The 27393-nt window shown below is 42.9% G+C and overlaps 2 protein-coding genes across 5 annotated transcripts in view; one reads left to right on the top strand and one right to left on the bottom strand.

The window, feature by feature from the left end:
• Positions 1-27393, bottom strand: part of pvalb7 (parvalbumin 7) — a 35741-nt gene that overhangs the window by 7604 nt on the left and 744 nt on the right. The window contains exon 1 of one of the 4 annotated variants that reach the window (XM_084083477.1): positions 16823-16958. The exons of 1 other annotated variant lie outside the window; for it this stretch is intronic. In XM_084083477.1, the coding sequence (XP_083939603.1) occupies positions 16823-16835 (13 nt within the window). In that variant the 5' untranslated portion in view covers positions 16836-16958. Of the gene's footprint in view, positions 1-623; positions 720-16818; positions 16959-27393 lie in introns of those variants that run through there. 2 more of the 4 variants (XM_084083480.1, XM_084083478.1) reach the window with 2 other exon arrangements.
• ncf4 (neutrophil cytosolic factor 4) overlaps positions 8137-27393 on the top strand; it is a 31051-nt gene continuing 11794 nt past the window's right edge. The window contains exons 1-6 of the mRNA XM_084083466.1: positions 8137-8298; positions 9723-9807; positions 10007-10166; positions 16124-16194; positions 17391-17518; positions 20421-20475. Coding sequence (XP_083939592.1) covers positions 8267-8298; positions 9723-9807; positions 10007-10166; positions 16124-16194; positions 17391-17518; positions 20421-20475 — 531 coding nt within the window. The 5' untranslated portion in view covers positions 8137-8266. The remainder of the gene's footprint in view (positions 8299-9722; positions 9808-10006; positions 10167-16123; positions 16195-17390; positions 17519-20420; positions 20476-27393) is intronic.

Raw genomic sequence — 27393 nt, 5'->3', positions numbered from 1 at the left:
CTGTTAAGAGTTTTCCAAGAATTCAGAATAATCTTCAACATTCAAACTGGTTGCTTTGAAGGAAGACTCCACATCCATGCAAGTGTTCTAATGGACACTATTTATAGCCAACACTACAGTAAAGTATATCAACACCTCTTTGTGTGTTTGTGTGTCCATGAACATTTTAAGATTATCCCACTTGCAACATACAGTAGGCCTACTTTTGATACAAGATGTATTCATGTTTTGTTACTGTAAATGCCTTGTATGATTAATGCTCTTTACATTTAGTTTTCAACACATTTAGCTTTATAATCATCATTATACAGAAACCAACTCCATTAATAGTTCACAATGCATCACTAATGACTTTATAGCTGCTTGGCACAGATAAGAGCATCTTGTGTTATTTCAATCCATGAACACCGGCTATGAATTCTGTTCAGCTAGATTATCTTTGACCAACACATCTCACAAGACATCTAATCTTTGTCTTTTTTTCACTTTAGCACTACTTAAAAACTATAGTTAGGTGAACGGATTCCCAAGGGCTCTATTCTAGGCTACCTCCTGTTTTTTGCTCTTCACTAAATAGCTGTTTTCACTGAATATTATATTTCCCTTCTCATCTCTTGTCTTACCTGAGCGATGGACGGATGCAGAGGAGAGGGGAGAGAGAGAGAGATGGGAAGACAAAGGGACAGAGAGAGGCGATGGCGAGTAAATAGAGAGACAGAGGTAAGTAAGGTCAGCAGAAAGGGAAGGACACAATAAGACTTTTATAGGCCCCCTCCCCCCTTACATACACACATCCATGCTCCTGTTTCTTCTCTCTATTTTGGGAGGGCATGGAGGGTCACTATAGACACTAATGCACGTCATGCAAGACATGACGTGCGGCCTGTTGGCCCTGAAGTGGGATCCCTGTCTCTGTGGTATTAACAAATCACACAGGCCTATTAATAATCTTAACCACTTGAACCATAGTGTCCCTATCCAGGGGCTTACATTCGGCGAAAATAGCCGATCTACAAGCTCACAACACGTCGCAAGGCAACATGTCGTGAGCTGGAGGGGGCCTAGTATAGAGTTCAGTGAGGAAATTGTGTGCAGCTATTATACCTGTTGGCCAGGTGCTGGATAACAAGGCAATGCACATAGAAAAGTTAAGTTACAATCCACACACTGGATTGTAGCTCCCACACACATTTATTGAAAAGGCCTTCATCAGGCAAATTACTTGGGAACCTAGTAATTTCTAGAATAGGGTTTAAAGTGGTTTCTCTCCATCTCTCCACATAGTACAGTAGCTCACATTTGTTTTACTCTAAACCATCTGTCCTTTTGTGGTCAATGTATTATTTCCTGGTTTCTGTAGCATTTTCATTGGCAAAATTGCAGGCATTGCTTTTCGCCACAGGATTTTATGGGGGTCCCCAGATGACAGTAAAGTGACAATTTAAGTACTTTTAATACCCAATACGTTAAAAAAAGAGTCAAACAAAATGTAATGCCTCAACTCCTTCAATTCCAAGTGCTTATCAGGGTGGGGATCCCCATTTCAAATATTATTATTTTTAATAATATTATCGTGGCCTGAAACGGGGTGAGAACCACTGAGTTAGTGTACCACAGTGGTGTTTAAATAGTGTCCACTACCTACAGCAGTATGCCAACAAAAAAGATTATTCAGCCCAATTGTTAACTAGGTCAGTGGGAATAATGTCTAATAAATATGGAAATGTTCCATGTTTGTGGCGGCAAGGTGGTGAAGAACAATTTACAATTCAGGCAATTCAGAGGTGCTGTGACGTTCAACGTCGGAAAAGCGTGTCTATGATGTCAGTCATCTATGACATTGCAGTGCTGTGTGCACAAGCAATTTGATGTGGATCAGTCCAGCAGTTTGCAAGATTATCTCCAGACAAACACACAATCAGACACGGATAAATACACAGACCAGCCCTCTTATAGAGGTCTAGCCTCCTGTAGAGCCACCCCGTAAAAGAATGGGCAGGTGGTCACGGGACATGGAGTGATATGAGAACAAAGACATTTGCTATGGCAGTCATTTAGGAGATCATGCGAATAACACTCCTTGCATGTAAACGACATACTGTGCTGTGTCGATCATTGTTTCTGGGGTGGTTCCCAGAATGAGTGATGAATTATTACCAGTTGTTCAAGTTATCACTAAGTAGCCTACTGTGTTCATTAAAAAATAGCGATGGATGGGTCACTGAAAGCCGCTACATTTCTGATAAGGGTCCAAATATTTAAACATTTAAGAACGATTGCTGTAGATGGCAAAAGAAAGTGCAGATGCAAAGACAGCTTGAACGCGTTGTTCTACAGTATAAGCCAAGTGGTTCTCAAACCTTTTCACGTCAAGGATTATTTTTTTATGTATTTGGCTGCAGACCCTCATTTTAAAAGATTTTGTCTTTTTGTGCCAGAGACCAACATAAGAGAAGATTTGTCAAGATCTGTCAAGAATTTTCTAACGTTTCGAAAATACCCGGAAAATCAAATAGGGTTATACAGTAAGTGTTTCAACTGTTACTCATTTTGCTGGGGACCCCGTGGAACCTCCTCGAGGGTCCATGTGGGTCCCCGGACCCCACTTTGAGACCCATTGCTATTACAATCCTGGAACCAGATGGTGCTCAGTTTGATCCCCTGTCACCACGCTATAGTGAATCCTTCTGTTCCTGGGGTATTGTTCTGCTGCGGTTGACCTGGTGACATGGCCTGCCTCATGAACGCTCACATTTCCTCCCTGAGGTTCAATATAGCATTATATATATAGATGGTCTTGTCTGAACTTCACTATGTAACATCTTGCCAGAAGTAACGAGAGGATATATAATTGCTTCCCTATCGGAGGTATATGGTGAGTGACACATTGACACACGCATGCACGCACACACACACACACACACACACACACACACACACACACACACACACACACACACACACACACACACACACACACACACACACACACACACACACACACACACACACACACACACACACACACACCAGGGATACTCACACACACCAGGATACTCACATACTCTAGCAGGAATTCACAGACATACGATATGTGATGCAGACAGGCATGCACACACTGACTTATCTCTGGTCCCCTGAAGCCCAGAATAAATCTGCATTACCTTCCAATTCCCTCTGCCTACCTGTTCAGCTTTTGACGGCATATCCATCCATCTATCTTCAACTCTGTCAATGATTTTACTAATCTCTCTATCTGTTTATCTGGCTATCCTCTCCTTCTCTCCTTCCCCCAATTCTTTTTTTATCGGTCTGCATCTCCCCTTCCTTCTCCCATATCTCCACACAATCTCAAGCTTGTCAGAGGACCTTGACAGCTTCTAGATGGGTTCTGGTTTTACCTACTGTTGCCTCAGACATCCTCACCCCCTCACTTTCTCTCCATCTTTCTCCTCTTTCCTTCAGTCACCCATCACCTACGCTGATGTATTAAGACTTTCTCCTCTTCTGATTCCACTCATGGTCAAATCACCAATTAATATAGAACTTACAAAAAAAAGTGTGTGTGTGTGTGTGTGTGTGTGTGTGTGTGTGTGTGTGTGTGTGTGTGTGTGTGTGTGTGTGTGTGTGTGTGTGTGTGTGTGTGTGTGTGTGCCCAAAATTGGTTGACTAAATTGGTGTCCTCAACAGCCTTGTGAAGCTGTGCAATAAAATTATTTTGCTTCTATTTGGTTCTACATTGTCCGGCTTTCTATATTCACAGCTGCCCCACATTTCTTCAATTTCTTATCTTCCCTCTTTCAGACACACTTTTCTTCCGTTATGCAATATGCACACATAAACTCACTGGGCTACACCTACAGTAATTTCACCAACAAAAGCAAACAATTAGCAATATCTCTCTCTCTCCCTCCAACTGGTTTGACCCTCTGTTCCCCTTGTCTAGTCCAGACGCTCATGACTTTCACCTTACTATTGAATTACCTCTGGTCAGCAATTTCCTATGGTCAGCTCTTTAAAAGGATGCCAGAGGGAGGGAGGTATGGCTGGTGGGGGAGATTAGAAGGGTGACAGTAGGGAGTGAGGAGACGGAGAAGAAGACTTCTTGGAAACACAAAGACAGAGAGGTTATTGAGCGATCAGGGTGAATATTGATAGCAAGGGAGAAAAACAGCGAAATACAAAGACAGATTGGACAGTATTGGACAGATTGGACAGATTGGCAGAGGTTCTCAACCTTTTTTTTGTTTCAGCTTTGTCTGGACCACTAGCATAATATGCTTTTGAAATATTATTTAAAAAAATGTAGACTGGCTATTTTCAATGCGCAACCCAGAGTATACTGTATCAAGCCCCAGTAAATAGTTAATTTCAAGGTTATTAGTTCAAAAGCTTTCTTAAATTTGATTTGACTCATGAAAAAAATAAAAATATAAAAATATATATATATACACACACACACACACACACACACACACACACACACACACACACACACACACACACACACACACACACACACACACACATATTAACATTTTCCCATGGACCACTAGAACTCTGTGGACCACTGGTTGACAAACAGTAAAGTGCAGCAGCTACTGTTAGTTTGATAAATGAGGTGCTTAAGGTTTATTGAGGACAAGACATGACTGGAGGAACAAGAGTCAGGCAGGGAGAGGAGAATGATGACCTGCATCAGTTAAAGATACACAGAGAGAGAGAGAGAGAGAGACAAAGACAGAGAGAGAGACAGAGGCAGAGAGAGACAGAGACAGATAGATAGATAGATAGATAGATAGATAGATAGGCAGACTGACTGACTGACTGACTGACTGACTGACTGACAGATAGGTAGATCGAGAGGTAGATAGAGGGAAGGCCTCTGTTTCAAATTTAGTATTTAAAGATACAGTTGCTGTTCTGCAACAGGTGCAGTATTAACTCTTGACAGGTGGATATTTGCCACAGTGAGTGAGTGAGTGTGTAATTGCGTGCATGTGTGCGTGCTTGCGTGTGTGTTTGTATTGGTATCACTAGGATATCCCTCAACCAGTTACACCTACTGTAGATTAGCTTACTGGCTCATGCAATACACACAGGGAAATCCACACAGTAAAATCCTGAGTGTTCATTTAACTCGGAGAGTGTACAAATCCACCCGGGAGGGGTCAGCAGTGTGAGCTACAATACTGCACTGTCCTTACAATGCTGTATGTTCAAGTCCAGCCCAGTGCTCAATGCTAACTCTGAGACAGTATGAATGGAACAAAATGGACCCATAAGGATCCATGTGTTTCCATTTGTAGGCTACACTCTTAAATGGAACCACATGGACCCTTACGGATCCATTTGCCTGTTTGTACACTCAGAGTTAACCACTTAAACCCTCTATTCTTAGTGAAACAGACTTGGGTTACAACTGTTGTTGGACCGCTTTTTCCGTCTACACAAAATCTCTTCTCTCAAAAGAGCTTGTAGATCTGCAATTTCTGGTGAATGTTCCCCCCAGAATAGGCATGCAGGGGTTTCAAATGGTTAAATGAACTGATTTTATTGTGTAATGATGTTCACATGATGCACCAGTACAGTGTCATCATCAACCACAAGGAAGACCTCCTCTTAGTTCTTCTTACTTCCTCATTATGTCTGCAAGGTGACCTGCTGTCAAAATGCTGTGTCTGTCAAGCCTTTCTGCCAGTCTTGCTTCTTCTCTTACTGTGTGTGTGTGTGTGTGTGTGTGTGTGTGTGTGTGTGTGTGTGTGTGTGTGTGTGTGTGTGTGTGTGTGTGTGTGTGTGTGTGTGTGTGTGTGTGTGTGTGTGTGTGTGTGTGTGCGCGCGCGTGCACGCCTGCCTGTACCTGTCTGTCAACTCAATTGCCTATGGGATTCCTTCAGCTGTTTTGGGCAGTGTCGCTCTAGTTTAGAGTTGTGTTCCAAGGATGCAATGTCATTAAACTATATAGAAGACACACACACACACGCACGCACGCACGCACGCACGCACACACGCACACACGCACACACGCACACACGCACACACGCACACACACGTACACGCACACACACGTACACGCACACACACTAGAGCCTAGCAACTGGCATAACCTTGAAGATAAATACACCCTTGAATGTAAGTGTGAAGTAGCTGGCTTGGAGAAGGCCAGGCCACAGGATGCCCTGGTCGTGTTGAAATACATAGCTGCAATTCATGGCCACGGATGGACTGATATGTGTGCAACTATTCAAAGTGTCAGTCTCGGGCTGTATGAAAATAGAGATGGAATCGATATGTGTTCTCATTAAAGAGCACTGGGCTACAACAGGACATTGAGTAAGAAACGCAAAACACAATAGAATCGACACCCAGAGCACATCGACAGGGGCTATCACTGTATGGTTTGGATATACTCGTAGCTATTCCTGGGATCTGTGTGTTCTTCATGGTGCCTTCGGCTGAGCGCATACAGGGAGCCCCCTCCCATCCCTGACGGATATGTACGACAGCAGATGCTTGAGGAGAGTAAAAAGGATTACGAAAGACATAAGCAACACCCCACGGAAACTGACTGTTCGTGATGGACTGGCAAGCGTTTGAGGGGTTTCACTGTCCGGGGTTCAATGTTTCCGGCGGTGGTTACAGCCATATAAACAAGTTCAAAACTGATATTGCACAATGAATAAATGTAATTGTGTCTATAGTTATTCCTTATTGCACATTCTATAAGCTTAAAGACTAACCTTTCCCCCCTCCCTATTGCTTAGTACATAGCTTTATCTTTTTTATCTCCATGTTTATGTTATTAGTATATCTTTATGTTCTTTATCTTTATTATTGTTGTTATTGTTGTTATGTTGTGTTGCACACACACACGCACACGCACGCACGCACGCACACACACACACACACACACACACACACACACACACACACACACACACACACACACACACACACACACACACACACACACACACACACACACACACACACACACACACACACACACACACACACACACACACACACACACACACACCCACATACGCACACACAGAGAGAGTTCATCTCTTTCAACAGCATGCCAATCACACTCCAGCACCAGATCATCACTTTGCTGACATCTAGTGTCATAAGATTTAATCACTACAACGTGAGAGGGGGAGTTGGGCCCAAATCCCAAAGCTACCCAGCATCTACTCAGTATCCTCTCAGCCATCAGCTGTATTCATCAGGAGCAGAATTCACCTTTTGAAGGTCAACTCCAGGGACGCAAAAAGACTGAAGAAGGCGCATGGGCCAATTATCTTTAAGCACCCCCCCCCCACACACCAAGCCCACACTTCCTAGAATGGCCTGGGCAGTCGGGTAGGAACGCAAAAACCCTACTCGTTTTAAGGGGGGGATCAAGAAAGCGCCACCCGTAGATAATTTGTTGTACAGGATTTACAGTCTATAACCTCCAGTATTTACATAATGTTAATAATACATTTAAAACATCTTGAAATGACTTGTCAGCTGTTAGTCAGACATTAGTGCCATAGTCAGTTAGAAGGGGACTTGTACTGTAGGCTGAGGGTATTTGAGCATTAACCTATACTTAAATATATATTTAATGTAAATATATATTTTGCATTTAATTGAATTGTAAATGAGCCTTGGCCTATGGGCTCCTCAAGGGCCGCTGGTCACTGGCCTCATTGGTCATCATGAGTACTAACTCAAAACAGCTGAGGGTGTAAATGTAGTTTATCTTTACAGAAAGGCAGGGGAAATGCACACTTTGAGGGGATGGGGTTGTTTAACCACTTAAACCCCACCATCGGTATTGTGGGGAAAACTTTCCCTGAAAATAGAAACAGAAAATACACTAGTAATGAGCCTCGAGGGACTGCAGTTACTCATATGGGTTTTAAGTGGTTAAACACTAAGAGGAAGGTTTATGGCTAATCATTTACAAATCCTTTGTCAGTGTTGCACACACACACAGACACCCAGTCAACCCTCCACCAAAATTAATAGAGGATGTTTTTTAACTGAACTCTCGCTTCCTGGATGTCGTGCGTATTAAGCGTGGCGCAAACGCTTCAGACGCACGAGGACTGTGTGTGTGTGTGTGTGTGTGTGTGTGTGTGTGTGTGTGTGTGTGTGTTTGTGTGTGTGTGTGTGTGTGTGTGTGTGTGTGTGTGTGTGTGTGTGTGTGTGTGTGTGTGAGACGTGAACGCAGAGGTTTCTCTCACATGCAGCTTCAAATTCAATAAATACAATGTCGCTGCCCCGACAATTACGGGATGAGAGGTGAGTTTCTTTGAGACAAAATGACTGTAATCTCTTGGAGAAAGGTTTTTGGTTTTATCTTTCTCACCTAAACAACCATTATAGGAACGTGCGCCACGCATTCCATTCCATTACGCATGAATGTGCAGTGAAATGATAGTGTGTGAAGTTATATGTTCAGAAGTGTGTAGGACTAAGTGTAACTTGAAACTTCAAACATGCGTTTTATGTTTTGCGTATCTGTAACACATACTGTCTGAAGTTATGTTGAGATGTGTGTAGCTATAAGTGTAACTTGAAACTTCAAACATGCGTTTCATGTTTTGCGTATCTGTAACACATACTGTCTGAAGTTATGTTGAGATGTGTGTAGCTATAAGTGTAACTTGAAACTTCAAACATGCGTTTTATGTTTTGCGTATCTGTAACAAGCACAGCTGTAGCCTATTGTGGTTAAGGTGCACATTCCTCGCTAGCCCTGAAACATGACTGTCATTCCATGACAGTCATGGTGCCAGTTGCCCCTGGGTTTTCGCGGATTTCTTTTTGTTTAGATTGCCAACTCTCACATGTACATAAACGTTCAGATTTCAAATATAAAGTGCTTACCACAGAGCCACGGATGTTACCTCGCGATGCGGACCACATTAAGTACCCGTATCTCCCGTATTGTTCAATAAAAAGCATTTTAATCCGATCGCCGGCCATTTTCTCCAAATTTTCTCCGATACTTTCAACCATGCGACACCTAATGGTTGGGAGGTGTATTGCACTCTGATACATTAAAAAAAAAAAAAACTGAAAAAAGAAAATGGCCGGCGATGGGCTTAAAATGCTTTTTATTGACCAATACGGGAGATACGGGTACTTAATGTGGTCCGCATCGTGAGGTAACATCCGTGGCTCTGTGGTAAGCACATTATATTTGAAATCTGAACGTTTATGTACATGTGAGAGTTGGCAATCTAAACAAAAAGAAATCCGCGAAAACCCAGGGGCAACTGGCACCATGACGCTTGTGTATACAAGCGTCATGTGAACCATGGCTAATTCCTCGCATGTCTTCGCGATGTCTTATGACAGCCTTCATTTACAGTGGTGGAAAAAGTACTATTTTTTCTTAAGTAAAAGTATCAATACTGCAATGTAGAATGCTGATCTGTTACAAGTTAATGTTTGGAATTCCAAATTTAACTTGAGTATAAGTACAAAAGTATTGGTGTCAAAATGTACTTAAAGTACCAAAAGTAGACAGTATTCACTATTCATTATGCAGAATGTTCCATTTCACAAGTTTTCAAATGTATGAAAATCTTTTGAAAATAGCAGATCTACAAGCTAGGAATTTGTCTGCACTTTTATGCCTATTGAATAATTGGGAGTGAGGCATTGGAAAATGTATTTGAATTTAAACGTGGTTAGAATGAACTCTCAATCCATTCCAGTGACTTCGACCAGCTCCCTGATGATGTCCCAGTCAGCGCCACCATTGCTGACATTGAGGAGACGAAAGGCTTCATCGACTATTATGTAAGAGATCATGAATTCATGATATATCTTATTAATGTTATTAGCTCAGACTACTTTAATGAGCATAGAAACAGAGTATTTATGGGGGGAAACTTTTTAAATCGTTTTTTGATCACTCTACCCCATCTTTCTGTTTTCTGTTTAATTTCCTTCTCTTCCCCTGTCCATTTTCCATTCACTCCTTTCTTGACCCCCCCAGAGGTTTGCAATCGAGGTGAAGACTAAAGGGAGCAGCAAATATTTGATCTACAGGCGGTACAAGGAGTTCTCAATTCTCCATCATGATCTGGAGTCAAAGTATTCCCCTTCAGACCCTGACAAACCTGGTCCTAACACCTGTATCTTACCAACTCTGCCAGGTGTGTATACCGTGCGTGTGTGTCTGTGTCTGTGTGTGTGTGTGTGTGTGTGTGTGTGCGTGTGCGTGTGTGTGTGCGTGTGTGTGTGTGCGTGTGTGTGTGCGTGTGCGCGCGTGCGCGTGCGTGCGTGCGTACTGTTTTTGAATAGCCATCGTATAAAATATGGATAAAGGGGTTAAAATGATTGTGACGCTGTATTAACCATTTTTCTGGGGACCCCCTGGAACCCCCTCAAGGACCCCTGGGGGTCCCCGGACCCCTCTTTGAGAACCACTGCAGTATACAACATAGTATGTTCACTTCACATACACAGTACTGTAGTGCTCAAGGGGTTGCCTTTTATAATCATTGTCAGCAGTCATGCAAATGTGTTGTTACGGGCCACTGACTTTACTTCCCTGTTGTGTTTCTCTTCTGTAATATTATACAGTGGGGATGTTTCTTTTTACATTTCAGTTCTCGTTTTGGTCTTTCGATATTAAGGGCTTCTAATGTAGGTGACAGGACAGACAGGTCTGGGTTTAGGTTTTGTTTCGTCTTTAAATCATGAAACATTCACTGGAAACATTTGGACTAAGCCTATGTTATTATTATTTTTTTATCAAAGGTGACACTATACTATTTCTATATCATGTTTGATCTGATTTTGGTGTTAATGTTCTTGTTTTGGCTGATGCACCAACGCTGAATAAATATAGAAGACAGGATCAGTTCTGCTTCATCACTCTGTAACCTTCACTTTAAATGTGCACACTCATTCTCTCACCTTGGCTCATTGGGACAGGACCAGATCGGCAATATGACCACAGCGGGCAGAAATAAGTGCACCTCCCAATCCCCGTAGGGATGGGGTGGAGTCATCAATAAAAGGCAGATACTGTATGTTACAGTAACTCTAGCCTGATGCTTATGCACACAGATTGATCACTACTGAAATAAGCACAAAACCCGACATGGTGAGGTTAAACACATTTGTGGTGATGGTTTTTGGCTTTGTAGATTGCTTAATCAAGGCTCTAAAGATTTTTTTTAACTGATATCTAGAATCTTGTAGAATCATACTCTAAATATCATACTCTACAATTATATTTTGTTGTTTAATACTGAGAAATACTGGATTCCTTTACTGATTTCTCATATGGACTCGACCCCCCTATTCTTACTCTTATACCACGAGGACACAGGATGTAAAATCCAATTCATTTGGTGGTAATAAATATAACCTACTCACTGAATGACATTTAATGGACAGGAAAGGACTAGTTACAGCAAATAGAGGGTAAAGGTAGAGAACAGAAAGGAAGAATATTAGAGAGCTCTAAGATGTATTTTATGGTTCCTGAAGGGAAAATAGTTTTGGACACAAGACAGCGAAAAGTATCACAAGTTGTCAGAATAAATATTTCAGTGATATAGAGGCAATGTTGTATACAGATGTCACAATATCACAACGTTGGGAATAAGTGAAGATCTGAAAAAAGTGTCGAAAACAGAGAAGAGTTCATAGAGAACAGAGACTGAAAGTGAATCAAGAGAACGAGAGCGAGAGAGCTAACTCTGATCATGCAATGAACTAAGTGAAAAGAAGGACCAAAGAAGATGTTCAAGGTGCTAGTTGCTGTGTGTCCCCAATTGCCAAACTCTAGATGACTCTTTAACACTTTGTACAGTAAAGTAAATGCATGCAAGACGTTCTGACATTTTACAAGAATAACACGAGTCACGACCCACTGCGTATCATACAGTGCAAGGAGACGGAGTGAGACATACTGTACTGTCCTAAATAGTGTCCTGTACATTAACCACATGATCCCCTGCGTCCCTATTTTGGGCAAGTCACGATAGGTGAACAAACATTCCACGGAAATAGGTGAAGATGCAGATTTTTTTTTTATCTACAAGCTCATACATCGGCAACAAAGTATATAGGATTTAAATGGCTAAGTATTCAGCAGTGCTCTGCTGTGTGTCTGTCAATGTCCCCTGTCCTCATCTGCTAAGTGGCTCCAGTTTTATCCCCAGGTCATCATTTTCTCCTAAGTCTGTCTAAGTCTGTCCCACCCCCTTCTAGCTCTCTGCAACTGTCAATGTCCGTAATGATTAGGGAATGCTGGAACACTGTTTGTCGATGAGACGAGGATGCACATCCCCGCTATTGTTGATATAACCGATGCTGGACCAAAAAAGAAAAACAAAGCAAAGAAAGATAATGTTGCAGAGCATAATGTTGGCTTATGCTTTATTAACCAAACAAACAACATTTTGCCCCTGAACGTTTTTTTGTTAGATTAATAATGCAGGGGGGACAGCATTAAGCCTCATTTATGCTCCGTTGTGCGATGGTGTGGCATGCCGAAAACGCCTGAGAATAGCAGACCTACAAGTAGGCTGACACCGGCGCACAACGAACTATGAATCAGGCTTCAGATAATGTTCTTGTGGAACATTATCTGTGCCAATAAAGCTGGATGAGAGAATGAAATATAGACTTGACACTGACTTTAGATTAAATACTTGGCTAGAATGGCTTCAGGATCTTAGAATTCCAGTTTCTTAGCTGAATATGGTTTAGACCTGAGATAATCTCTCAAGGCAGATTCTTCAACAGCAGAATCTGTCAGCACCACTGCCTTTACATCAAGGGTGCGAGCACGACTCCAACTTGTTTAAATATCACTGTGCTTTCTTACCGGGTGCACTGTCTGGAAAAGTTACTTTACAATAAATATCTATAAGAGAATACCAGCACTCACTGAACGGTACTTTGATTTATATATTTAAGTTGGCATGATATACTGCAGAGCAGACTGAACAAAATATATAAAATACTGTGGAATACTATCCAGCCATATATGGCATATTAAAACTAAAATAGGACCGTGGACTGATGTGCTACCTGCGGGAATAGCAGAGGAATCTCTGACGTATGTACATACAGATGTAGTTGGAACATTGCCAGAGTTAGAGGTTTGATGTCTGACTGTGTGGCATCTACTGTATGCAGGTGCTTTCCTACAGGATTAGAACAAGGCCTCTACTGTTTGTCATTAGAATGTGTTCTCTGTCGATTCTCTGTAGTTCTCTGTCCTTTGTCTCTTCCAACCCTTCTTTCATTAGCTGTGAGTGGTGTTCAATCTAAACTACTGATAGGCCAACTTCCCCAAAAAAATAATTGACAAAATCAGCCGACATCGGCCAAAATTCAACCGATATAGATACATCGGTAATAGGCCAATATTGGGGCCGATATATCGGAAAACGATATATCGGTCGGGCTCTAAAATGCTGTGCTATTTGTATCTAGTGGTCTCATTTGCTCTGTCTGCTCTATCTAGTGACTCGTTTGATCCGCTTTCTGTTGTCCTTTCTTGCAGTTAGCTAACTCTAAGTAGGTCTCTCTATCTCTAGCAGTCTCTCTCTCTGGCAAGCAAGTTGTTGTACTCTACCAAATGCTTTATAAATGACCTGGTAAAATAACCAGATTAAAAACAATTACAGTACAGTAAAAATCTGGATGTGAAACTGAAGCAATGCATGAAATAATAAAGGTTTAGCGCTACAGCCAACCATGTTTGTAGTTTATATTGTCTATCCCAGGGACAGGGTAGATTGCAGGCTTGGTTCATGGTGACTCCAGTGGCCTTCAAAGGTCAGGGTGTCTGAAGACCCCTGGAGACATAAGCACCATCTCCTCCCAGTGCTACCAAATACTGTACAGCAGGGGTCTCTGCGAGGCGTTGTGAGCTTGTAGATCGGCTATTTTTGGCAAAGAGGTATAGGTGTAGAGGGAAAAAAGAGCATGCCACGTAAACAAAAAAAGTTGAATCTGAAACACAATTTTATACAATATGGGGGTCCCTGCTTCATCTCTCTCTCAGCTAAGGGGTCCCTGCTTCATCTCTCGCTCAGCTAGGGGGTCCCTGGGCTGAAAACGTTGAAGACCCCTGCTGTACAGTACATAGACACAAGCTCCCCTCTGGGGAATTGCCGCATCTCAATAAGGAACAAATTGTGACATTGGCACATGAAAAGTTCTCTCCCTCCCTTGAGCTGTGGCTCTTGTCACAGCAGACAAGCTGGCATCTGACCCCACCGCACTGATGCTGTGTCTGGGAAGCCACCCAACACGGATAGAATTCAAACCTCTGAAAAAAGGTCTGCAAGTGACAAGGGATGTGTCACAATACTTGGCTGTGTGCTGTTGAGGAGGCATGCTGTGTAAAATTAGATCTGAAGGCCCTCATCATCACACTGCTACCTCTCATCATAACAGGCGGGGGGGGGGGGGGGAAACCTACGGCAGAGACAGCGGGAAGACGAAGCGGGTGAATCCACACTAGAAATGTGATTCATGATTTATTTGTAAATTTGCATTGATGCCAAAATCAGGAGGATACCTCAATTTCATGTCCATTTGACTTGGTTAGTAGCAGAAACAGATTACTACATTATTACTACCGTATACAATGTTGAGAGAGAGAGAGAGAGAGAGAGAGAGAGAGAGAGAGAGAGAGAGAGAGAGAGAGAGAGAGAGAGAGAGAGAGAGAGAGAGAGAGAGAGAGAGAGAGAGAGAGAGAGAGAGAGAGAGAGAGAGAGAGAGAGAGAGAGAGAGAGAGAGAGAGAGAGAGAGAGAGAGAGAGAGAGAGAGAGAGAGAGAGAGAGAGAGAGAGAGAGAGAGAGAGAGAGAGCGAGCGAGCGCGCGAGAGGGTGAATGAGTTCTTGTGTCAACAAGCGACTGACTGAGTGAGTGAATGAGAGGAGAGGGAAATTGGGTGTTGGAGAAAGATGAAGATTATATTTGAAAGTCATTAAGACTGTGCTAAATTGATTCGGCAGCAGAGATGGCCTCGGCTCAATCAATGAGCGGCCTGATTTAGAGCAATGTGATTGTGCGCACAGCCCTTTATATGTTTGTACTTTGTACAAGGGTAGAAGGACAATAAATCTACATGCTGAAAAGGCGAGGGGTAATTTCCAACACCCCTGTGGCTAGATTATATGAATAAGGTAGCCCACGCAGTAAAGTCCTCAGTGTTAATTTAACCACTTACAACCCTATATACTTAGTTGACCGGGGTTCCCCAGGGATCTATACTAGGTCAGCTAGTACAATGGAGTACACCAGGATTCCAAATGAACCCTTACAGGTCTGTAACTCCGAGAGCGTACAAATGGAACCAAATGGACCCTCACAGGTCCATTTGGTTCCATTTGTACGCTCTCAGAGTTACATTAGATTATTTTTTGTTTGGAACAGAGTAGCAGATTAGCACAACAAATGTTGATTGGTTTTCCCAACATAATATGAATCAGGAACCTTTTATGTGGCTTTTCTAAGCGGCAGGCTAATAATAACAGTAATAGTAGTAATACATCAGTGTCAGTGTGAGGCAAGGACTAATGCCCACACAGTGAACACACATTGAATCCTGCTCCAAGTAGGATGACACACTTTTACAGAATTTCAATGGGAAAACAGGCCTTGTTCGGGCAACCATCCTTAACATACATAACCCAGTTCAGCTTTAAGTGTGCCACATGTAAATCTTGGGGATGACAGGTATTCCTTCACTTGTTGTATGGATAATACTGTATGTGAAAATATATCGTTGCTGTTGGGCAGAAACCTTGTATCTCCATAACCTTTTACGTATGTTTAAAATGAATGCCCTACTTCATCATACAAGAGTGTCTCACAAAAATAGTGAAAATAGCCGATCTACAAGCTTGTAGATCGGCTATTTTCACTATTATAAATCGTTTTTAATATGATAATAAAAAAGGAACTGTTTTGGACTTTCAAGGTTTCCACCAACAATGATATTACATCCAAATTAGGTTGAATCTTACCTTTGCACCATGAAACCCAGTGTAAAACACTTTTCAATTCAAGTATTTCTTTAAGCTTACAGTAGATTCACAGCTCTGCAACACTGAACAATGTGTCTTTCTTTTAGGCAAAGTTTACCTTGGCAACAAACAGGAGATTGCAGAAAGCAGAATTCCTGGACTGAACACTTATATGAAGGTAAGCCTTTTTTATTTTTCCTTTTTAGTTAGACACAATTCATTCTGCTGTTTTAACCACTTAACCACCTTTATACAATACTTTGTCGTACAACGAATAGTGAAATTAGCCGATCTACAAGCTCACAATGCAGCAAAGCATGACATGTTGTGTCCGCTATTTTTGCTCTATTTTTAAGGTAAAGTGAAAGTGGTTAAGGAACCATTATTTGGTGTGGCTGATAGATTCTGTAATGCACAGTAACAATGGCCTCAACCTGGTGGGCTGAGTGATAGAGTGGGCGGACGAGCATTGGCTGGGATATTTCAGTATAGTAGTTTGCAGATCTGAGCAAAAGTGTGTAGGCGTTGCCACTCTTCCCTCTGTATGCTGCCTGCGCCCACATTGTGTGTCTGACTATACAGCACTGTAGCTGTTGGACGGCTTGACATGTTTAAGCCTTGCTCCATCACTGATGGGGTGATTTAGCTCTCTTTCTCCTCCCTCACTCCCTCACTCCCTCACTCACTCCCTCACTCACTCCCTCACTCACTCACTCACTCACTCACTCACTCACTCACTCACGCACTCACACACTCACTCACTCACTCACTCACTCACTCACTCACTCACTCACTCACTCACCTACTTCTCTGTTCCATTTCTTCCTCCTTCAAGTGTAAAAATGGATGAAAATGTGTTCCCAACTGTGCTTCTCTCTTTCGTTTCGTTTTTTTTGCTGGATCTATATTTCCTCTGCGCTTTCTCTGTCCATGGTCTGTTCTCTCCTCTACCTTTCTCTCTCTCTGTCTGTCTGTCTGTCTGTGTGTCTGTCTCTCTCTCCCACACTCTATACATTTACATTCTGCCTCTCCTTTATTCTCATCCTTCCATCTGTCAATCACTTCTTTATGTATTTCACTCTTCCTTTCACCTCCCTCTCTACTTTTCTCTCCCATACCCGACTTCCACCTTCTCTTTCTTTGCCTCTAACTCTCTCACTTTCCCTTATTGCCCTACATCTTTCCGTCTTTATCCTCTGTGTCTCTGTCTCTGTCTCTGTCTCTGTCTCTGTCTCTGTCTCTGTCTCTGTCCCTGTCCCTGTCCCTGTCTCTGTCTCTGTCTCTGTCTCTGTCTCTGTCTCTGTCTCTGTCTCTGTCTCTGTCTCTGTCTCTGTCTCTGTCTCTGTCTCTGTCTCTCTATGTCTGCTTTCCCAGAGGTTGCTGAGTCTTCCTACTAGGGTGGTTCTGGATGACACTCTCAGACTTTTCTTCTACCAGACGGACCAGGACAGTCAGCACCGTCCACAAGCTCTCAGGCGCCTCCGTCCTCCCACGCGCAAAGTGTAAGACCACGCACACACTAACTGGCACGAGGGCAGACCGGTATACAGACCCCCTGACAGCACGGGGAAAGGCCACGTGTACCGTGGCAGACAACTTATTATGGCCATGTAGTGGCAGATGGAGATACATATGGCATTATGCGGGGGAGGAGAGATTTGGTGTGGCAGAGAATGGCGGCTTCGTCACAGCAAGGCAGTGAAGGTATGTGGGGTGTAGCAGCATGCTCAAAAGCAGGGCAGCAGGGGACCTGGTGGTTAGATACCATTTTGTAATAAGAAGGTCACATGGTTTAGTGTCTATTCTTGTAAGTGCGTGCAAGTATCACATCTTCCTGTACCCGGGCAGGGTGGATATTCCTACGTAGCAACAGGTGGGAATGTAGGCTGTCACAAGATGGTCAAGAATTCCTATTCTTGACCATTTCAATGTTTGTTCTTTTTATCGGGTGGCATTAGGGGCTGAGCAGTCTAGGATAGGGTCTGTGTGTGAGTCTGTGTGTGATTCTGGGGCTATTCTCGCAAGCCACTGCACCGACAAGCGCCACATTTCTTGTGTACACTGCCAATAGGCCATCTGTTTTATAATTCTTTTAATATTTTACTTATATTAACTTATATTTAACTTAATTTTATACTGGAAGTCAATGGAGGTCGGATTGGGCTGAAACGTTATTAAAGATGGTTTATTAGACGCCGTCTTGTTTTCTTCTATTACTTAGAAGATTACAGTTGTCTGATAGTCTGGCCAGACAAACTGTAGAAACATAAATCCCTACCCTCTCTCGCTGCAGCCTGGCTAAAACACAATCAAACATTTAGATTTCCTGTTGATTAAACCAGGTCTACCCTTTCACAGTCAGTGCAGACTTACCCAGCACTCTCCCCCAGGTCTGGATACGGGAAAAGGTCAAATAACAGCTAAGTCAAAAGCACAGTACTTAACAATGATGTTATTTCCGTTCGCTTGTCTCTCCTCCTATAATTTCAGAAATAGTGATGATATTCAATCTGAGTAAAACACCAGAGGAAGTATATTTTGTGCTGTGGTGTGCTTTAAATACGTGCCTTCACAAGAGAAACTCACCGCCACCATGGAAAAGGTAGAACCAATTAGTCCACCTTTATGAATCAGAAAACACCACAGTATCACCCCTAAATCACCCCTAAACTGATGGTAGGCTTAATGATTATCTATCCACTCTACTTGAATGGGAGTTTCAAACTACTTGGCTAGCCTTGTAGAGTGTAAAATAAGGCCATCCCCTATACAGCGCTAGCTGCTTACGTGACTCATTTATTACTTACTTATTTATTACTCATTTATTACTCCACTACGGGCACTGAAGTACAGTACAGTCTCTCATACTGTACATCACTACAATGGCGCTCACCCTCTTGGCCACATTGACACTGCCCTTTGTCTGTGCACTAATGATACCATTCACCATGATTCCTCATGTTCTTGCTCAATAGTAGAGAATACCCAATTCACTGTACTTCCTCATTCGTGTCCAAGGACATCCTGATGACTCAACCTGTGTGCTGAAAACATACTGTAACTGCAATGTCAAGCATCTGAATCTGCCCCAAAACCTGCATTGCAAAGTTAACCACTTCAGCCCCAGCGTCCCTATTCTGGGCATGTCATAATAGTAGGCAAACATTTGGTGTACTGGTAAAAAGCAGTGGGGGGGGGGGGGGGGGCAAGTACAGACCCCTGGGGGACCCCTGTCAACTGAAGTATATAGGGTTTAATGAGTCAAATCCTTTCTCCTTCTCCATTTCTTGTATCTAAATTCTAAATCAAGTCATTATTGGACAGTCTTCTCAGTGTCCAGGTGTGCCTCGTTTAGGTCATGCGGTAAACACAGGGACTCTCACAAGAGGAAGTGATGATAACTCTATATCCTCTCATCATGTTGCAGCTGACCTGCCGTCATTCATATTCATACAAAAGTAGACATGCTGGTGCAACGAAACCAAGCAGCCCTTTAAAAGAAATGGCCGTAGACAACATCAGGAAATGAGAATCCTTCCTTTAATTATCCGCACCAGGCGGAGATCTGTAGCCTGGTAAACCACCCCGGTTGCGGAAATCACATTTCATTTGATTTTGAAATCAAATGAAATGTGATTTCCGCAACCGGGGTGGTTTACCAGGCTTGGAGATCTGGTCTTTGGCCCTGTGTGTGTGTGTGTGCATGCGTGTGTGCGTGTGTGTGTGTGGCACTAGACAGACATCACAGACATGCATGATACTGTAAGCGCTATTGCATGAACTGGCACTGCATGAACACAAACATATCTCCCTTTTAATCATTACAGCAACTTAAGTTCGTACACACAGAGACACTCAGTCAGACAGTATGAGGCTGCTTTCCTGTTCACTTTGGGTTAATCAATCAGGATTCAAACTCTGGTCTGCCGCACGGGAAGGGTCACTAAAGCCAAACATCTTAACCACTTTTGGTCTTCAGGTAGAGGCTCTGAGCCACCTTGCTATACCCTTGACCGATCCATCCACCGGGAAACCTGATCCGGGTCATGGCACCAATGTGGAAAGCCAAATATCTTATCCACTAGCCTAAAGTAAAATTCCCCCTGGGCCGGGGGAGATATTAGCCTTTTGGTCTTCAGGCAGAGACTGCTACGCACGCACACAAGAGAGATTCACTTTGACATTGCTTCATCAGACAGTATAAGTATCATTATTAGGGCATGCCTCTGGTGGACATTTGTACCCTTCTAGTTTCTCTTTTGAACAACCCTGCAGTACATGACCCCTCTCTCTCTCTCTCTCTCTCTCTCTCTCTCTCTCTCTCTCTCTCTCTCTCTCTCTCTCTCTCTCTCTCTCTCTCTCTCTCTCTCTATCTCTCGCTCTCTCGCTCTCTCTCTCTTTCAGGAAAACACCAGATGTCAAACCGAAGATGGACCTCTTCTCTTCCCCTAGGGCTGAGGTAGATAAAAAAGCAGTTGATTTTGGAATGACGCAACTTACACCACATCACGCCTTCCACAACCACATGATCTCAATTGATAGAAAGACACGTACACCAAAAAAAAGAAAAGAAAAACGTTTGCTAACATTTGCCAGAATTAGCAGATCTACAAGCTCGCAATGCATTGTGTTGCAACACGTCAGCTGATGGATATGCTTCTTTCGGTATATCTGTAGAGGGATCAACGGAAGTGATCAAGGATAGACCCCAGGGGAACACCAGTCAAATGAAGTATATAGGTTTAAGTGGTTAAAGTGCGTGAAATGTAAAATATGGTAAACAGTAAACATGCCTATCTAGAATGAAAGGCACAAGTGCAGACAGTGAAATAATGTGCCTTTGAGGGTACAGGGAACATTGGAATCTTTGAGAGAGAGAGAATCGACCTACTGTACCTACTGTAAAATATCGGAAATGGTATTGGCATTGAAAAATCCATATCAGACGACCTCTAATCTCTTTACCCCTTCATGTCTCCCTTTACAATATCTCATCATACCCTCCCTCATGTATTCACATCCTTACCCTGCCCCCCTCCATTTCTCTGGTCTCCCCCCTCTTTCTTCTTTCTCTCCCTTGCCCCGTCACTGTCCTGTACTCCGCCCTCTTTAATGTATTGGAGGTGAGGGTCATTTCTCATCCCTCTTTCCTTTCCTCTTCTGTTCATTTTTATTCCGTTCATGCACACTGTTCTGGTGCTGTAAGAAAAACTAAAGAAAATCACATATACAGTAGATTCTGTGGTTGTTTTAGGGGGTCCCTGAGAAAATAGGCATGCGTGTCTGTATGTGCGTGTGTGCGCGCACGTGTGTGCGTGCACATTCGTACGATAAAGATGACTAATATATCACTGAAATGGTATTACTGGAAAGTGACAAACAACTGAATTTTCGCTAGCATTACTGTTGCTATTTGTGCTGGCTGTAACAACACAGAAAGTAAAATGTAAAAAAAACCACTGCATCTGAGTGCCCTAGGGGTGTCACGCACACACGCACACACGCGCGCGCGCGCACACACACACACACACACACACACACACACACACACACACACACACACACACACACACACACACACACACACACACAGTACACACACAGTACACACAAAGTTGCAGCATTCATTACATAATCCTGTGGTCTTTATGACCTAACTGAGAGTAATAACGTTGTTTTAAGGTGTTCAAGTTCAATCTCTCTCTCTCTCTCTCTCTCTCTCTCTCTTTCTCTCTCTCTCTCTCTTCTCTTTTCTCTTCTCTTTTCTCTTCTCTTTTCCTCTCCTCCCTCACTCTTAAAATAACCACTAACTCTACTCACAAACCTGGCTGCCCACACAACATCAGCTTTGCACTGATTGCTCTCCTATTTTATTTTATTTATTTTGTGCTGGCACTGTACAGTATGTTTTTACAGCAGTGAAGCAGCCTTTTACCTCCATCTGAACGTTGATAAATGGTCTGCTTTAGTTTGATGGATGGTTGGAGACGATAGGCATTTGTCACAGCAGAGTTAGCTTTAGTCTTAGTCTTACAACGCTGCACTCCACTTAGCACAGACCAGGGTTGGTCCACGCCCAGACAGCTGAAAGTGATCGTTGTCTTCCACAGCACTGCACCTTACACACAAGGACACTAAAGACTGCAGCATTCTTCAAAACAAAGTTTGGCAGAATCTCATGAACAAAATCAGTCTTTGTGGCGAAAATGAAAAACACATTTTGCCTTGCCTAAGTTCCTTTCGGCAGTTCTTGCACCTCCAAGAAGGTCACTGGTTTGGCCGCCGCTGTCTAAGTTTTTAGTTGAAGTCTGTCAATAAGCTCCTCCCCCTTTCTACATCGCTGTCTGCAGAGCTGTGTGTGTTTGTTCTTTCGTAGCATCAATATTAAGATCATAGAACCACTAACAGTGTGTGTATTGCACATACTGGGTGCATTCGAAAATACACTCTGAGAACCTGCTCTAATTTCAGGGCAGATCATTTTCAAATGGTCAGGCGAGATGCTTGTTAACTAACATTGCCATTCTAATTTATTTTAAATGCATTCAAATGAATGTTTATTCATCCCATGTAAAACATGATTATTAGCTGTTTTGTTACACATACTGTACAGTAAGTGTTGAATACTGTCTATCTAGAGTACCAAACACACTGCAACCGTCACATTTTGCAATGACTTCCTCCCTCATTGTTATATCACCATTGTTCAGGCGCTTGCACCCGGCTTTTCACTCCCAGAGCGCAGTGCTCTGAATATGCTCACTGACTGTCCCAAAGGTGGGACTACAGTACATCACTGTTGGGGGACGACATGTTTACTATTTACTTGTTTTACTCTGAGAGGCACAAATGGATAAATGAACACTGATTTGGATTTTTTTTTACAGTGTAGCGATGCACAGCAGTGAACAATCATCTCATGCCCCTCAAAAACTTCATTGGCAGGGAGAGAGAGAAAGGAGTGAGACAGAACAAGTGAGAGACAAAACACAATGAGAGCCATATAAAAGAGAATGTAAAATGAGACGATGAGGAAGATGAAAATCTTCCTCATCGTCTCATCATCATCGCTTTTAATGAACCCACATCCGGTCCTTCTCCTTATACAGACAGTGAGCCTTTGCATAGATATTAGATCCCATTTTAGTTAAAAGACCTGACTTAGGAATAGCAGATATGCCAGTACAGTATGCTCAGCATATACAGTATGCTGACTGGATTGTAATATGAGAACCTATTCAGATATTCTTATGCTATTATGTATTTTATGCTATTGAATTGTTCTCAATAGCTGTGTGATTTAACACCAATCATTCCAAGGTGAGAATAATTTGAAATGGGTTCCGTCAAAGTCAATTTTGGGGGTCTGTGATATGAAAAAGTCTACTACAGTACTCAAGACACAGATCACTTCCAGCTGTGCTCATTCTACTATGTCTAGCCACTCAAATATCAACACTCAAATATATCTCCTCCAAGTCCTTCAAGCCTACTAGTAAGTAGGTCATCCAATTACAGTCTCTTTAGTTTGACAAGATTTTACAACCCTCTTCTCCCTGCTCCACCTCCCTATTGACAGGCTAATGAGCTAAGGAGTTAACAAGCTCATTAAGGCCGGGTCAAATAAGGAACGTAATTGGGGTGGTTGATTCCTCTGGTGGCTCGCTGACCCCAAGGGGCCGCATGGCTATTAGAGCATGAACCCTACTGGGCAGCACCCGAAATACCTGCCCTGGAAAAACCTAATTGAGTGCACGGGTCTCTTTTATTCTCTTCCTATAAGCCTACTACACGCTGCTGAATGTGGCTTTTATTCTCTTAACCCATTAAGACCTGAGGCCGATTCTACAAATGTCTTCTAAATCCTATAACAGTTTTCTTTTTTTAAACTATGTTGCTTTAATATCAGTGGTTCTCAAACTTTTTCATGTCAAGGACCCCCCAAATTATATGTATTTGGCCGCCGACCCCTCATTTCAAAATATTTTGTTCCAGACCTGTTTAGTTAAAAGGTAAAATAGATAGATAAATACAAAATACCCAGTGAAATCCGCAGTGTTCATTTAACTTAGTTAAAGTTTACAAATGTTTATACATACAGTATGTACAAACATTTGTACGCTCTTCAAAGTTACTATGCGTGCATACTCACACATTCATAACATCGAGTGGAAGAGGGAGACATGGAGAGTAAGCGCAGACGACAGATAGAGAGAAAGATAGAGAGAAAGAGGGTAATGGGGAGAGGGAGTCTGATCGACAGACAGATAGATAGACCCGTCTCGTGCAGAGAGAGATAGAGGGTTGGCCAGAGATTGAGAGGTGCCTAAAAGTACGGGAAAAGAAAGAAAAAGGACGAACGGCAGAGGAGAGACAGAAAGATGAGGGGAGGAGTATAATAGGAGAGAGAGAAGGAAAAGGAAAGAGTGTTGCTTTGTCACAATTTATTCTCCGTTTACATTGGAGAATTACGCTTATCGCCTGCAACACATTTTCACATCAACCATAAATTTAATGCAAAGACAGTAAAAAAAAAAAAAGCATTGGAGTAATGGATTATAAGTAGGCTTGAACTCAAATGCTCTGTGTGTGTTTGTGTGCATTCTTGTGTGTGCGCGTGCGTGTGTGTGTGTGTGTGTGTGTGTGTGTGTGCCTGTGCATCTGTTAGAACAGGTGTGCCTATACAGTATACTGTGTGTGTGTGTGTGTGTGTGTGTGTGTGTGTGTGTGTGTGTGTGTGTGTGTGTGTGTGTGTGTGTGTGTGTGTGTGTGTGTGTGTGTGTGTGTGTGTGTGTGTGTGTGTGTGTGCACGCGTACGTGTGTGCGCGCGCGTGTGTGTGTGTGTGTGTGATTTCACTCTCAGTGAAGTTTTAATCCAGCCCGCTCCCTCTGTCCCTGGCTTCGCCCCTGGCCCCGCCCCTGGCCCATGCCTCATTAACCCTGGACACACACACACACACACACACACACACACACACACACACACACAGACACTCCATTGGGCTTCATTAACGACACATGGAGTATAGCGCAAAGAGACACTATGATTATTATGCAGTAGTTTTAAACCATACATCGCATCTGTGCATGAACCTGCTCATTCACTGTAGCAGATGTGTACAGAAATGCCATCCCTACTGTATGATGGTACACAGTAAAATCCTCAGTGTTCATTTATCCATTTGTAACTCAGAGAGTGTACAAAATGTATTAATGTAATCAAATGGATCCACAATGGTCCATTAAATGACATTTGTATACTCTCTGTGTTAAATGAACACTGAGGATTTTACTGTGTAGAGAACTGCCAGTGCACATGATCTAGGTCTCAGCGTACATCTCTTCTCTATTCATCACCTCCCTCCCACTGCTTAAACCTCTCCTTCTTTTCCTCCCTCTCTTTTTCTCTCTCTCTATCTCTCTCTCCCTTTTGTATTTTTAGCCTCGCTAGCAGTGGTGCTCTAAGCAAGGCAATGTCGGTCAGTCTGTCCATCCATCCACCACTTCGGTCGCAAAAACGGAATTGTCCTGAAACTTTCTGTGCACCCTCATGCTTCCCGGACAATTAACCCTACTGATTTAGGTGACCCCATGACCTTCCCTGTAGCGCCACCACTTGCACAAAAGATATCTGAAAATCCGACGGGCAGATTGGCATGGCTCTTGCGTAACGCGTTCATGCTCCCCAGAGGATAAGCTCTGCCGATTTTGGTCAACCCATGGCCTTGCATCTAGCGCCAACTGTAGGCCAAACTCTCCATTGCATTGAGATATCTCAAAATCGAATGGCTAGTTTTCCAAGAAAATTTGCTGCATGTGGCTGATAAACCCTAACCAGTAGAGTGACAGAGTGACCACATGACCTTACCTCCAGTGCCACCCTCAGGCCACACACAATATCTCATAATCCAATAGGCACATTGCAGGATGAATCATTATATTTGTCCCCCTCCTTTTTTCCCTATACACTAAATCTCTTTTCTGAAATTAGCCAATCTACGCATTGCGACACGTTGTGAGCTGGTAATTTGACTGCAGACCCAATTTTCCGCCATAATCAAAAGACTCATCTCTTCAAACTCCACCTCACCCCCTAGCACTATCCCCCACCTTCTCTCTCGATTGATGCCAGCGACTAAGATATGATGCAGACATATCCTGTCACCCATTCTCATGTTTTTGTTTCTTAGGTTTGTTTTTCTTGACCACAAATCTTAAGGATATAATTTAGATAGCATGTTATTTAGACAGTCCTTTTTTTTTTGCGATTAGTGCAATCACTAAGGATGGCAATATCAGTCAGTTGAAACCACTTTGGTCTGTTTGGCTGTAAGGAGCAGCACAGCCTCTAGGGGCTGCTTGTGGGGCCTTTGGACTCCAGGGCCCTATTTCAGGGAAGCGGGCGAGCCAAATGAAACCGATGTCCTTGTGGGAGGTGCAGAGTCATCAACAATGCACAACGGCTCAAACAGACCACCAAGACAGCAGGGGATGTAAACTTATCTTGGGAGGAAAACATGAATCGGCACAAATCGGGATCCTTGTTGACCCCGAAATTGCGCTGCACTGCTGATTTGCAAACAACATGCCCGCTACTGCACCTCTCCTCCCACACCGCTGCACGGCGAGTCCCCAAAATACCAAATATGAGCAGTTGGGGGGAAAACATACCACGTCACCTCCAGAAATGTTCAATTCACCCATTCGCTGCACACCCCATGCCTCATAATAGGGCCCTTAATCTTATTCTTTCTCATGATTATTTCATATTTTACACCAGTATTTTAAATGTATTCGTCCCTTTATGTCTGTCTCTCTCTTCCACTGTCTATGTTGCATTTGTGTACGTGTGTGTATGTGTATACAGTAAGCTACATGGGTAATTTACACATGCATACACATTCATATTCACATATAACTGCATGGTGCATGTGTGCGTGTGCGTGCGTGTGTGTGTGTGTGTGTGTGTGTGTGTGTGTGTGTGTGTGTGTGTGTGTGTGTGTGTGTGTGTGTGTGTGTGTGTGTGTGTGTGTGTGTGATCGTGTGTGTGAAAGAGAGAGAGAGAGAGAGTGTGCCACACCTTTACTTTCATGCAGACTAATTCATCACTTTTGTGTGTGAGGAGTTTTCAGTACACTGTCAGTAATGGAACATGACTACCACAGAACAAGGTTTAGAGCCACTCAAATCATTCTCTTTATATGTTAACTCCACAATCGCATGCTGATGAAAGTCACTATCTTAGCTTATCATCAATGGGGTTTTGCCCCCCACCTCCTAACATTTGTTATTTTTGCAAACATTTGGAGATATTTATTTGACATTCATTCCCCCTTACCTCAACCTTAACCATAACCGATCTAACGTTAACCATATC

The sequence above is a fragment of the Gymnoscopelus microlampas genome (assembly GCF_963454915.1).
Source record: "Gymnoscopelus microlampas genome assembly, chromosome: 2".
Taxonomy (NCBI): Eukaryota; Metazoa; Chordata; class Actinopteri; order Myctophiformes; family Myctophidae; genus Gymnoscopelus; species Gymnoscopelus microlampas.
Note: the sequence above shows the minus strand (reverse complement) of the source record. Positions and strands in the feature narration are given on the sequence as shown.